Source organism: Gopherus evgoodei, chromosome 8 (assembly GCF_007399415.2).
Source record: "Gopherus evgoodei ecotype Sinaloan lineage chromosome 8, rGopEvg1_v1.p, whole genome shotgun sequence".
NCBI lineage: Eukaryota > Metazoa > Chordata > Testudines > Testudinidae > Gopherus > Gopherus evgoodei.
Window position 1 is genome coordinate 31,808,875 of NC_044329.1, and position 14,712 is coordinate 31,823,586.

The following is a 14,712-nucleotide window of genomic DNA, read 5'->3' on the forward strand; positions in this document are numbered from 1 at the left end:
GTGGGTCCCACTGGCTGTGGTTCACTGCTCCAGGCCAATGGGGGCTGCCGGAAGCAGCATGGGCCAAGGGACATACTGTCAGCTGCTTCCAGCAGCTCCCATTGGCCTGGAGCAGAGAACCATGGCCAGTGGGACCCGTGATTGGCCAGACCTGCAGACGGGGCAGATAAACAAATCGGCCTGACCTGCCAGGAGCTTTCCCTACCCAAGCGGCAGTCCCAGTTTGAGAAACACTGGTATACACTTTCATTCCTTAACAAGTAATAGATCAAAATAAATGAGACAATAACTAGTGCAACAAACCTTTCTGCATATGATCCAGGCATACTGTTGGATCCTGAAGGACTGTGTTTAGGTGGTGGCTTGACAGACCTTGAAGGAAATGTGTTTGAGTTGAAGGGAGGCAAAGATAGCTGTGCTGCTGGTCTCTGGGGGATTGCTGTGAAGAAGAAAAGTAAAGCTAGCTAAAAATATTAGCATGAGGTTACCATAGGTACTCGTAAAAGCAGCTTGTAAAGAGGGGTGAAGTGAACTAATACTATCACATTGCAGAGGGCCATCTAATCAGATGCAAGCAATGTAGCAATCAGTCATTAAAATGACCTTCAGAACGATATACTGGGTCTTGGAATATGAACTTATTGATGGTAGACAGTTTATTCTTGTGCATTCATTTTAAAGGTGGAAAATTCAGTAGAAAATTTGCAGGTTTTTTTAATCCTGTTTGCTTTTGAAACATTAGATAAGCTATAGTCCAGCTTTAGAAACCCCATTACCTAAAATATTACACTAAAATTAAAGACAAAGCCTCCTAGTCAGCTTTCTCTGCCATGGCATTGCTGACCACTGGATCTGAGACTTCTGTATTGTGCACCCTTCTCCTCAGGGATTTGTGTTCTGACGCCATCTTCATTGTATGGGTCAGCAGACAGTTGAGCTACCATGCCAAAGATCCATAGCATGAGAAACTTGCTCTCCTTTGGCACTGCTCTCAGCCTGAGATGAACTGTCAGTAGGGGTGGAGGTTCAGAATGTGAATTCAGATCAGAATTGTGTAAATGGCCTCAATTTTTAATGGGATGATCCAAAACTCTGATATAGTCAACCTTAGACTTTGGCATGCTGGAAAGCAAGAAGTGAATTTTGCAGCTTTGGTTCATATCCATTATTTTTTTAATAAAGCATTATACAGCATCTCAGGGACTATGAGGTCGGGTAACTTATAAAGGCTGTTATTATTATTTGAGTCAAATACTACTCTCTTTGCTCTCAAGTCATTAGGACTATCCTCACATGAAGTTGATAGCACTATATGTTGGAAGAATGCAAGCAGGGTTTGGCCAATTATCTTATAGTAGATCAAGAGGTCACTAGGTTTTCATTCCTGCTTTTTAGGTGCTCAGTGGAAATAACTGTACAGATATATAGTAAGTTTATGGTTATAAAATTGTAATACATTTAGATGCAGGTGGGAAATACTGGTGTCTTGTAACTGGCTGACTGGAAGAAATTGTTGATATGCTCCAACATCCTGTCTTTTGTAGCTTCATTACTTAACTTTGTGTGAAATTTTTGAAGATTTCTACAATCTGTCAAGTTATGCAGTATTACCTTTTTTATTTTATAATAGTAACTATAAATAGATCTGCTCAGTGTTTCATTTGAGCTTTTTAACAGAGAGAGAGAATGAGACAGAGAAAGAATGTAAAAGTATTTAATCACTTACACTCATCCTCTTCCTGTGGGGAGAGGGGAAAAAAACAACAATGAACATTAAGAGGTTTATAATATCATAACTGTTAAAAATATTATCTATTTACAAAAGCTACAATAGAAAAGTCAGTGATTTTTGAGTATGCAGGTAATTCAAAATGGGCTGCCTATATTTACCAAATACATTGATATATTTGTCTTTGTGAAACATCAAATTAATTTTTGTAATTGTGGTACTGAGGCAAGGAAATCATGGGTCTAGATTTTCAAAAGTGAGTAGTGATTTAGGTGCATCAATTTTTGGGCACCTAACCTGAAACAGCTTAAAGAGGTCAGGAGGCAGAACTTCAGTGGAGGTAAATTGTCATAGCTTCCAGAGCAGATGTTCAACACTCTCCGAAAATCAGGTTCCTTTAAGATATATCAAGTCAGGGAGCCCAAAACTGGGATATACAAAATCACTAGTAACTTTAAAAATAAAAATCTGGACCTTGACTCTCTGCCTTTTCTTTATCATGCCTCTAATATCTAAAATAACATATCCAGGGATTAAACTGTCCTGGAGCAAATTTGTGTGAAGGAAACTGACTGAAAGTGAAGCTCTGTGGTAAGAAGGAACTACAGGAGAACCTCAGTTATGAATAGCTTGAGAATGGAGGTTGTTCATAACTCTGAACATTTTGTAACTCTGAACAAAACATTATGGTTGTTGTTTCAAAAGTTAACAGAACATTGACTTAATACAGCTTTGAAAGTTTATTATGCAGAAGAAAAATGCTGCTTTTAACCACCTTTATTTAAATAAAACAAGCATAGAAACAGTTTCCTTACCTTATAAAATCTTTTTTAAACTATCCATTTATTTTTAATAGTTTACATTTAACACAGTAATAAACTGTACAATATTTTCTTTTTCTGTCTCTGCTACCTGATTGAGTCTTCCGATTCCAAATGTGATGAGTATGGTTGACTGATCAGTTTGTAACTCTGGTGTTTGTAATTTTGAGGTTCTACTGCATGAGTATTTAAAGGAACTAGTCCATGTTAAACAGAAGTACCAGCTTACTAGCAAGTTTTGTAATTCTATTGTAACACATACTTTAAAATCTTCTAACTGTAAAATAGTGTTTGCTCTGAAATATACTTACATCATATTTTCTTTCTGGTGCCCAACTTTGCCTAAAATGAAGTAGGTGAAGAAACCAAATGTGAATTTTAGATGTAGAAAGTGTGGGAAAAAAATGACACTCTATCCATATGTATAGTGGTCCATGTATTCAGCTGAGACTTAAGCTGGTGTCAGTTTTTGCAGACACAAATAAATATGGGTATCAGTTTTAATCAGCAATTTCTTTTGCTCATTTAGCTATAAGTTCTTGATTTGCAGCCACAAGAAGGTACTTGGATGTCTAAGCCCTGATCCTGCAATGAGCTTTGCAGAGATTCAGCGGTCCATCTGGAATTTATTGCATGGTTGGGGCTTAATTGATCTACATTTCAAGTGAAATAGTGCACCTGCTGTGTTCGTCACACAGAAATGGAGTTTGAATATCTGGCCTTAAACTTCAACTGAATGATGAAAATATTAATTGTTGCCATGGATATTAATTGTCGCTGTCCAAGCTGAGGGCAGGCTTGTATGAAGATATCTGGCCCTCTTCCTACTATTTTAACTGCTGGTTGGTTAGCAGACCTCATAGTATGTTTCTCTTATATGGAGCACAGCCCTATCAAGAAGCTGCCTAAGAAAGGCCAGCTCTTGCTAAAGATTTTTGCCAAGAATTCAGGGATTTGCAGGGTAGCCGAGCTGGCCTAATTATGGGGAATAAATGAAAACTTTCTCCTTCCACCATATCATAAAAGAGATATGGAGCTGGGGGTTGAGTTTGGTAGTCAAGATAATTAGAAAAGAAGCTTTCTAGGAAGAAGGCTAGAGCTGATGGGAGAATCATGGATAACATTCCTCTTCCCCTCTAGAACTTGGCTGAAGTGAGTCATACTTTGGGCCTTAACTGTGGCCTTTTGGATGAGGTAAGCCCTGCTGTATTTGTGTTTGGCCGTTAAAAAGGCAGGGCTTTTTCACATTACAATAAAGTAGGCATCACTGCAACACTCTTAGGCAGTGGTGTCTCTGCTGACATTGACTAATTATGTTTTCCAGATTGTTGTGGAAAATCGTTAAAAATAGTTGTGTTAACATTTAAAAATAAATGTTTACTTTATGGGTGGTGGCTTCCTTCCAGGGACTGGATTGCCTCTTTCATGTTTATCAGCCGGTGGTATGGGAGGCTTCTGTATCTTTGCTAATTGTTCTCCAAGAGATCTAAAATACAAGAGAGAGATGGTTCAGCAAAGGTCAAATGCTCTTCACTGCAATATAATTTGGTAGCACTGATAGTGTATGTCACCCAGAGGCTAATGTCTTACCTTAGTTGTGGTGCCATGAGCTGTAAAACAGTAAGGAAAAGTTACAAGAGCATATAAGTATGTTTTAAAATAGATTCAGGTACAATAAAAAACAACCAAATGGCCTCTTACCTTGTCAGGAAACACTGCCCGCTTCGCTGAAAAGAATAAAAAACAACACTTTAAAAAAAAAACTTAGATAATTAATTATAAGTTCTGTGAAATAGTGGAGGCTCACCAGGCCTGGCTTTGATACCTTTTCTGGTGCAAAATGAACTTAGCATGAACAGATACTGACCTGCGGCTGGGCTGTCTCTTTCAAACGGCGGCCCAGGACGATCCAGTGGGGGTTTTGTACGTCTGTCTATAGAAGGAGCTGGGGCTAAACATAAATATTGTGTAAAATATTGTGCTAATACAAGTAACACACCTTTATTTTGTATTGTATCTGTCATGATCTGATATCCCTTCTTAGAGTTGCAAGCAATATAATTAAAGCTCATAAATAGTTAAGGTTGGCTGAATTTTGCCTTTGCTTGTTTATAATGTTGATGGACAATATTAACATTTTAAAGCATTTTAAAATATTTTATTCTAAATTTTCAGTTGCACAAAATTATGGGGGATGTCGACAATGGTGGGGTCAGACTAATTAATGATGCTAGACACTGACATTCAAAAAGTTAAATCTTTATAACCATTAAAACACAAATTGTCAAAATATAAAAAATAAATATCCTTAAATCAAACTTTAAGTTCTTAGACAAAGTAAGAAATTCTGCTTATCTATAAATGTTGATTATTATCAATGGAAATATTTTTTCATTGCTTTTGGGGAGTCAGCAAGGGGTGTGTCCACCTGACACAAGGCCTGAAGGAGTTAAGGTGATCAGGTAGGACAATTAACTGCCTAGGCTGGACCTGGAGGAGGAGCCAGGCAGCAGGGATTAATTAGAGACAAGACTCAACTGGGCAGGAGTAGGAGAAGCCTGCATAAAGCCCAGAAGACTGGGAGAGATTTTGTAAGGAAGGAAGTTGGACTGGCAAACCGGGGGGGATCAGAAAGGTAAGAGAGGCCTGGGGGAAAGCAGCATGGTGTGGGATAGGGCATACCTTAGTGGCTGATGAGATGACCCCTGGGAAGGAACCTGGAGTAGAAGATGGGATTGGGTTCCCCTCCCAGCCACTGGGGAAGTGGCACAGACCAGGCAGTGAAAAGTGATTTGCCTGGGATAATTTGTGCTAGAAGACTTTGATGCTCCAGAAGAATAAGCAGGAGCTCCTGAAGCCAGAGAGGGGCTGCAGGCTAAGAGACACAGAATGCAACTGCAGAAGGAGCATTGGCCTGGCAGAACAAATTCCCAGCACTACCAGGAGGCAGTGCCATCCAGCGGTGAGTAGAGCATCCCATCACAGGGAGATAGAGAGACTAACAGCTCTAGCTGGAGACCGTGAAAATATGCATTATGCTGTAGCTTAAAAAAACCCAGACAAATATTTTCACTTACGTTTTAACGGCTTGGCACTTTTCTCTCTATTCACATCATTATTGCTTGATGGAGGAGGGTAAGGTGGCATCTAAAACAAATGTTTTTTTCAAGTGATTAAAGTCTTCTCTAAATGTATCTTCAAGGATTTTCATCTTATCCTCTTTGGCCACTGAATACATCACCAAAATCACCTTGCCACAGCTGTCAACCTGAGCATCTGTTAGAGCCCGAAGAGCCATTAGGGTGTCCCCCCGGCACACACACCCATTGCAGAATACTATCAGGTAAAAGGGCCTTTCTGGTAACTGCAACATTGGCTCTGTTATCTCTCTGCCCCTTTGCAGGAAACCCTTAGTGCAGAGTTCATTCCAGGGCGAGTTGGGAGCATGTCAGGGGCAGGAGGGAGGAGTAGCTAGAATAGTCTTGCTTAACTCCTGATGCAGATTTTTGTGCATATAAATTCAAGGTCAAAAGAGATGCACAGACCAAGGACAGCACAGGAGCCTAGTCTTGCATTAAGGAGAGATCTGCACTGTCAGGGGCTGTCAGGTTCCCAGTGGCAGGACTGAGACCAAAGATAGGAATGTGTTGCTGAGTATCTCATGAAAACGATGAAGGTGATTGCACTTAAGCTTGTGTTTCCTCAGACACACCTATTCTTGCTGGAGTTTCATTATATGGTCTCCCAAGTAATGGAGGTGAGAGGTACAGCAGACTTCATACCACTCAGTAGGGAGTTTGGTGCTTACTGATTAGCTTTACTTGTATCCATGTATAGCTTTCATGCACATTTGTGCTGGAATACAGAGAGTTTGTATAGCCAACTCAGTGCTTGCATGATCAAAGCCTTAATCTGCCAAATTAGGGAAAGGGTAGTTCTGTTAACCCAGTGGATGTTGACGAATTCTGAATGTATCTAAGAAAACTGTCCAGCCTTCAGCAGGGGAGGGCAATGACAGTTCTTTATCCTTAACTTTGCTTGCTGCCTTTGAGTCATTTCAGTGCTCTTACCTTTCCATCTCATTCAGCACCAGATCCTGTAAACCCTTCCCGCTCCATGGAGAGCTGCCAAATTCAACGGGACGCAGGGCCGGCGCTACCATTTAGGCGACCTAGGCAATGGCCTAGGGCGCCAGAATTTTGGGGGGGCGCTATTTTGCTGGGGGGCAGCACGCGGGTCCGGTGGACCTACCGCAGTCATGCCGGCGGACGGTCCGCTATTGGAAAGGCTCCGGTGGAGCTGCCGCAGTCATTTCGGCGGACGGTGCACTGGTCTAAAGGCTCCGGCGGACCTACCACAGTCATGCCTGTGGCAGGTCCACCGGAGCCTTTAGACCAGCGGACCACCCGCCAGCATCACTGCAGCAGCTCCACCGGAGCCTTTCCAATAGCGGACCGTCCTCCGGCATGACTGCGGTAGGTCCACCGGACCCACGGGGGGCGGTGAAATGGCCATCCGCCTAGGGCGTCAGAAACCCTTTCGCCGCTCCTGACAGGACGGCCAGTGGAAGTGAGGGTTTTCAAGATCAAGCCCTCTTGGGGAAAGCTAGAGTACTGCTTAAACAAGGTGTTCAAAGTCTACACTTTTCTTGAGAATTAGCAAATGGTCACTAATTGCCAGTGTATATGGCAACATTGCAATATGAAACAATTTCCACATATTTGTTTCACAAAAAAATCATCATTTTAGCAAAAAATAATTATTCTTACAGCCAAAATAATTTTCCTCCTCTTTCTACACACACAATCATTATGTTGGATATGGAATTATACTTGGGCCTTCTAGAAGATAATGCAAAGGAAACAAATGAAGTATTCTTTAAGAAAAGAAACATACAGGAGTGCCTCTACCCACATATGATGCTGGTACAGGGGATGGGCCAGGTCGCTGTGGTGGAATAGGAGGCTGGGGAGATGGTCTAGTAGTTGTAGGTCTATCTAAAAAAATAAAAATAAAAAAAATCACAAACTGAACAGTTAAACACACAAAAAAGGTTATTTTCTTTCTCTCTCATTAGATCTTCATTCTTAAGTTTAGTTTATGGTTATGTAATTTTACATTACATGAAGAATCTAATTTTGCCGTGTTACATCTCTGTAAATCCATAGTGACTCTGGCAAGTTGTTTTTCTTTGTGTCCTTTTTACGCCCAATGACTTGAATGCCACTCTGGTATTGCGTGCACACATACCAGGCTCAGTTCTCTGTCGGCCTGCACTTTATGTATTCATTCACACCACTGCACAGTAAGTATAAAATACACCAATCCAGATGGTAGTGTTTTGCACTGAAGTAAATGACCTCCCAGGTGTAGGCCAATGGAGAATCAGAACTAGAAAATGACAAATGTATGCACGATATACTCTGGGACCAAGTCAACTCCACACAGAAGTGGTATACACTTTTAATACTTACACCTATTTACTGTATCTTGCACTAGTTAAATAGTGTAACACATGAGGGGAAATGTGTGTTTATCTTGATGCAGATCCCAAACTAAAGTCCCAGTCTTGATTCTACTGAAGACCAGGGCAAAATTCAGTAACCTGTTTTTTGGGGGGTTTGTTTGTTTGTTTGTTGTGTTTTTAAAGAGAAACAAACCTTCTGGCATCTTTCTTTCTATGACTCATTTTTTTAGCATGTGCTTAACTTAACATGTATATTCATTAGGACTGCTCATGGGCTTAATTACTTTGCCTACAACTAATAAGGCCTCTATCCAGCAAAGTGAACTCCTAAACTGTCCCTTCAATATGACTAAACCTCAATGTGGTAAGACCAGAAGTTTAATGCTTTTTCTCTTAGTTGCCAGTCTTGGAAGACATTCCAGAGTTTTCACAAATTTGTATTTTTCAATGAAAAGACATTTAGAAAATGCACAAACAGGTCTAGTGAAAGGCTCTATATTCTATTACCAATTCCCTAAAATATCCCATCCCTTCCAAAATTACATTTTGCTCTAGTTACCTATGTACTCAGTGTTGCTTGGAATTGACTTGGCAGGAAATATGACATTATGGGGTGCTACGTCATTGTTGGACGGAGGAGGTTCATAATCATCACTGTCATGTCCTGGTTCATCAGTTGGTGATTCATAGTCGGCGTCTTGTTCCTGTTCCTCATCTGGGCTTTCATAATCATCATCTTCTTCCTGCCATATGCAAATGAAAAACAGACAGTTAGATACTACATAACTTAATGCAATGAGATTGTGTTTTTTATATGGTAGTGTCTTTCATCGTGCAGGATACCAAATTTTATCACTGGTGCGCAAGGATTGTTTCATCCCTTCATCAAATGAAGTGATGGAGTGTGTCAATATTTACATAGAGCACGACACTGCACAGCAGTTTAGGATAGGAAAAGAATATCTTTTTACAATAGGAACTCCAGAGGAAGCTTAACAGAGAAAGTTACTTAGCTGATTTTTTTTGTTTTGTTTCTCTAGGGTCTCATACCAGACCCATCTCCTAAGCCATTACGATTAAAGAAAGTAAGAGGATGTACAGGACTTCAGTTTTATATCTCAACAACTGATGTCAAAAGGTGCCTCCTAGCACCAAGCTGGGGCAATCATTCAGTGGTGCACTCTTCCTTAATGCTCCTTCCTGAGAAAGCAGGTCTTTGTTAGGGGCTTTGTAGCCCCTAATGCAGGCAGCTATGTGGTTCTGACCCAGCCCAAATAGGTATAGCTTGTGAGATCTGATAGGACAGTGATGGGTAACCTGTGGCCTGAGGGCCACATGCAGCTGATCAGGGTAATCTGACTGTGGGCCACGAATCATTTTTGCTGACATTGACCATACACAGGAACTGCCCCCCCACAGCTCTCAGTAGCCGGGGTTCTCTGTTCCCAGCCAATGGAGCTGTGGGGAGCGGTACCTGCAGACAAAGGGGCCGCAGGGATGTGCTGTCCCTGATCTGGAACTTGTCGCTGATCTGTAAATGGTGTAATATTCAGTGTAACTTCTCACTAACCTAGAGGGGGAAGTTTCAAAAATGCTGAGGACTGGGCTAACTCTGCTCCCACTGAAGTCCATGATAAAATCCCCATTGACTTCAAGGGTGTTGAATTAGGCAAGCACTGGGTGCTTTTGAAACTCCCAGCACATTCTCTTCTTTCCCCTTCTGTTGGGAGTGGATAGCACAGGAATTGATAGCGCTTAAGGGAACAGAGAATCTGCTTTGAGTGTTAAGTGATCTAAAACATGATTCTTACAAATGAAGACCAGCCTTCTTCCTCTTCTTGACCGTATCCTGTGTAAGAAAACATAACCGTGGACCTGTTAGCACATGTTGGCTTCCAAGTCCCAAAGCCTCATTAGGTAAAGCACTAAGCTTCACAAATAGCAACCATTAGAGAATCAAAATAATAGACCAATTTGCCCAAGGAGAGGGATGTGTCCAGCTCCCATGGCAGCCAACAGGAAGTATGTGCACATATTTGCAGTCACCTTCTAGTTGAAGGGTATTAGTTGAACATCGCTTTTGTATCATGATTTCTGCTGTGACCGAGGCTATGTCTATACTGCCAAGTTTTTTCACCAAAGGTTATATCACTTTTATTAAAGTATTTTAATTAAACCGCTATTGCATGTCCTTGCTATGCTCCTTGTATCATTGGAGTGCATCCATACTAGCAGCTCTTGCAATGACACAGAGCAACACACTGTGGTAGCTATCCCACCGTGCATCTGGTCTCAGGGTGCTTTGGGAAGGGTTTGTAATGCCTCATGTGGCAGGTACAGCGTCACATGAGGCAGGTTTCTCAATCTCATTGTTCCATGGGCATTCTACTAGATTGCTAGCTGCTTTTCAACTGAAGTGTGTGGGAGAGAGTGTGTGACAGAGAGTGTGAGTATGGAGGGGACAAGGAAGGAGACAGACAATGTATGTTGCCGGAGAGTGAGTGCATTAGTCACTAAGGTGCCGTAAGCACTCCTGTTCTTTGAGTCGGCTTGCTGTCTCCTAAATTCAGACAGCTGTCCAAAGCAACCTGTTCTGAGGCAGGGGGAGGGGAAAACCCCGACATCAGTCCCCTCCTCCCTCCCTGGCTCTGCACAGCACATAGTTAGTGTGTGTGTGTGTGTGTGTGTGTGTGTGTGTGTGTGTGTGACATACACACACACGCATACAGAGCTTGCCTGCCTGCCATTATATTCTTACTGGGGGAGACAGCAGGAGCATTCCATGTTAATGATTTGCTTTGTGTCCCACAGCAGATCATCACTCCACACCAGCTGTCAGAATGAAGCTTTGAAAGGGGAGGGGTGCATGCCTTCATGGCTGCTGAGTTAAAAACAATGAGCAGAGAGGTCATTGCAGGCATTGTGGAACACCTCCAGAGGCCAATTGCAGCAATAAAAGCAAGCAAGGTGTTTACACTGGCACTTTGGGGATGAAATCTTTGCACATACTCGTGGAGAGGGTTTTATTATAGTGCTTTAATTGAGGAGTTTCCTCCCAAAATGTATCAGAGGGGTAGCTGTGTTAGTCTGGATCTGTAAAAGCAGCAAAGAATCCTGTGGCACCTTATAGACTAACAGACGTTTTGGAGCATGAGTTTTCGTGGGTGAATACCCACTTTCTCAGATGCATGTAGTGGAAATTTCCAGGGGCAGGTATATATATGCTAGCAAGCAAGCTAGAGATAAGGAGGTCAGTAGCTAGAACAGGGCCTCATCCTCCCTGATTGAACTGACCTCGTTATCTCTAGCTTGCTTGCTAGCATATATATACCTGCCCCTGGAAATTTCCACTACATGCATCTGAGGAAGTGGGTATTCACCCACGAAAGCTCATGCTCCAAAACGTCTGTTAGTCTATAAGGTGCCACAGGATTCTTCGCTGCTCCCAAAATGTGTACACCTTTGCTGTTTCATATCCAAAAGCTGCCTTTTGGCAAAAAAACTTGGCAGTGTAGACCAGGCCTCAGATGTGTCCTACCCTTCAAGATTTAAATGCTAATTGAAGAATAAAGCATTCAGAACTGACTCAGCTGTTAACCTCTCATCTCATGCTTTATCTTGTTGCTAATATGGAATGTTGGGTGCAGAGCTGGGCAATTTTTTTCCCCAAATACTAGTTTTTTTTCAACTGAAAAGAATTTTGGGGGTCTTTGTATGTATTTGTGTATTCAGGTCCAATCTGCAAATAGTTTTGGCTGAAGGAAAAAAAACAATGAAAATTGTTTTGCATCTGCAAAATGAATTTTGACTTTTTTATTTAACAGAATTTTTGAAGAAAGATTTAAGTTTCAGTTCAAATCTGAATTGATTTTTTTCCAGAATTCTTTCAGTTTGTTCCCTGAACCAAACAATCCATTATTGGCTCAGCTCTAGTTATATGTCCTTTTTTAACCCATTTGCAATAGGACCAATGGGGGAGTAGTAACCTGTGGAAATACAGGTGCTCTGGGCCCAGCTAGTAAAATGTTTAAAATGGAAGCTCTGTGCAGAGAAGCCATGTAGAAGCTGCTTAGACCCTAATGAAGTCCAGCGGCAAAGAGGACATGAATGCTCCCTGATTGCATCTCTCTCTCTCTCTTTTCTTCCCCCCATTGTTCCTCCATCCCTGCTATTAAAATATCTTTTCGTTAGCTCTCTGGCTTGATGTTTCTCCTTTCATTCCCTCTCACACCTTGTGCTCTCTTGACTTCCTGTCTTTCTCCTCTTGTTCTGAGCCCACTCATCTTCCCTTCTCCTCACCTTCTGCTATTCTACTTCCCTCTCTCTCTGCCTTTCACACCTTCCTCTTCTTCTCTCCTCACTGTCTGCTTTATCTCCCCCCTTTGTTGTCATTCTCTCCTCCCTTCCCTTCTCCGAGCACTGCAGGTATGGTGGGGGGCAGCATGAAGAGCACTCCCAGCATCCTAGGTAGGCAAGGGGAAATTTGGAGCATCCCCTTGCCAAGAAAAAATATCCAAGGACTTTTCTGGCCCAACTGTACCTGTTTACAGATCCTTGTTTCACTCAGTCTAAGAACCTTATTGAATTAAGGTATCAACTAGTGTAATGTTCCTTATTTGGTAACAGACACAACCCAAGCAGTTCTAACATGAGATTGCATCACTCTGCACACACCCCACCCACATCCTGCTGGCATGTGCTACTCCCAGGTCTATTAAAGGCACCATCTACAATAGCTCCCAGCATTTGGGTGAGTTTGGATCTAATGTTTTTCCTTCATGCTCATCTCTAATATCAACAATAATTTAGCTCATTAAATTGCAATTAATCCTGGAAGTTCTTGGACAGATGTATTATTCAATGTAGAGCTAAATTCAAGGTAGATGAGATCTATGAGCATAAATATTTATAAGAGAATTTTTGAATGAAGGCAGCTGGATGGCAATGACAGTAAATAGACTGTACAAGCAGCTAATTAATATTTTAATCTTTTTAAATACTATGTATTTAGATAGCAAGTAAATATTTACCTGTATTGTCAGCAAACTTCTGCGTCTGGGTCCTGTGATGACATAAAAAATATTTTTTTCAGTTTTAATGATTATGAACTAAATGTGTCTTAGTAAAAGCTATAGTGTAATTATTTGAAGATAGTCTTCCATTATACAATTGAATTTAATTTTGACCCTCTTCCCTACTAACTCTGCCAATAAGCTAAAAAATAAACTTCCTGAAGTTTCATAAAGCTGATCCTAATCCAGGCTAGATTATTTTGAGAAAAGTTTGAGGCAAATTTGTGCGTGTGTGAGAAAGAGAAATGTTTGAGAAGTTTGGCATCTCATCTCACTTTCTGAGCCTTTGTCTATGTGGCCCCATTCTTGCAAAGACTTGCATATAGTTTTAACTGAGTAATTCCATTAATGTCAGTGGGGACTATTCACTGTCATACTGTTAAGTACATAAGTGCTTGCAGGAGTGGGGGTTATTCTGGTTATATTTAATTTTGATCCAGTTTGGCCTAAAAACTCCAGACTTGCTTATGTGGTCGATTGCACAAGTAGTTAGTTACACATATGCAAAGTGGTTGTAACACCATGCTACCCAGATTATAATGGTAATGCTCTATAGTCATTTTGCACAGGTGACAATGACTACAAAAGGTGTAGGGCAATGGGAAGGCAGCAGGGGCGGCTCTATGTATTTTAACGCCCCAAGCAAGGCAGTCAGATGGCTTTCGGGGGCATGCCTGCGGGAGGTCCACTGGTAACGTGGATTCGGCAGCATGCCTGCAGGAAGTCCGCCGGTCCTGCACCTTCAGCGTACCCGCTGCTGAATTGCCTCAGAAACCGCGGGGCCGGCAGACCTCCTGCAGGCATGCCGCCGAAGGCACACCGCCCCACCACAGCTTGCCGCCCCAGGCATGCTCTTGGTGCGCTGGTGCCTGGAGCCACCCCTGGAAGCCAGGAACTCTAAATGTGTGTTAATCTGTGGGTTTTGGCAAGGACCAGAGCATTTTGTTAATTTCAACCAAGGTTTATAGAATAAATAATTTAGTTATTAATAGTGGTTTATGTTTATATTGTGGTGCCTACTGCATTTATAAAATCTGTACTGTCTAAGAGGGCTCAGTGTCAGTGGCTACTCTCATCAGCTGGGGAGCAGGAGAGAGACACTAATATGTAAGGCTGAAGGGGTTAGTTTGGGGATGAAAGGCTCCATTGTGAAGTCTGTAGCTACTCTTTTACCTATTGTAGCATAGCGGTTGTGTTTTCATAATACTCCTTTCTTTATGGTGACTGCAGTTCAAAAGGTTCCCAAAATAACCTAATAAGAAACTTTTCCTGAACTTTCCATCCTAAGAATCCCATCATGGATGTTTAGGGACTGGTGACTTGAAAAATAAAATTCAGAGAGAAATTCAACCAAATTTATCATAGTAGCTGAGATTTTTCAGAGCTCTGTACAACATTTTGACAAATTATCTATTAAAAAAGTATCTATAAAATCACCTGAGCAGCTTAGAAAAATCTCAAGCAAATGAATGAGAGATCCCATATTTGATTAAAATAGAACAGAGAATCTCACTATATTAATAACTTTGCTAATTTGTCAACCTGCTGATGCTCATTCAAAAATATTCAAAATAAATCTAAATCAGTCTCATGCCTTTTCTCAAAGATTTAATATCAACATCC

The 14,712-nt window shown here is 41.5% G+C and overlaps 1 protein-coding gene across 2 annotated transcripts in view; it reads right to left on the reverse strand.

Annotated features, from left to right (window-relative positions):
- Positions 1-14,712, reverse strand: part of LCP2 (lymphocyte cytosolic protein 2) — a 60,571-nt gene that overhangs the window by 7,858 nt on the left and 38,001 nt on the right. Inside the window, exons 5-16 of one of the 2 annotated variants that reach the window (XM_030572282.1) lie at positions 13,048-13,079; positions 9,829-9,866; positions 8,577-8,760; positions 7,465-7,547; positions 5,628-5,697; positions 4,418-4,501; positions 4,252-4,277; positions 4,141-4,160; positions 3,932-4,036; positions 2,862-2,892; positions 1,727-1,739; positions 304-439 (exon numbers count right to left, since the gene is read on the reverse strand). In XM_030572282.1, the coding sequence (XP_030428142.1) occupies positions 304-439; positions 1,727-1,739; positions 2,862-2,892; positions 3,932-4,036; positions 4,141-4,160; positions 4,252-4,277; positions 4,418-4,501; positions 5,628-5,697; positions 7,465-7,547; positions 8,577-8,760; positions 9,829-9,866; positions 13,048-13,079 (822 nt within the window). Of the gene's footprint in view, positions 1-303; positions 440-1,726; positions 1,740-2,861; positions 2,893-3,931; positions 4,037-4,140; positions 4,161-4,251; positions 4,278-4,417; positions 4,502-5,627; positions 5,698-7,446; positions 7,548-8,576; positions 8,761-9,828; positions 9,867-13,047; positions 13,080-14,712 lie in introns of both variants that reach the window. The other variant, XM_030572281.1, reaches the window with a different exon arrangement.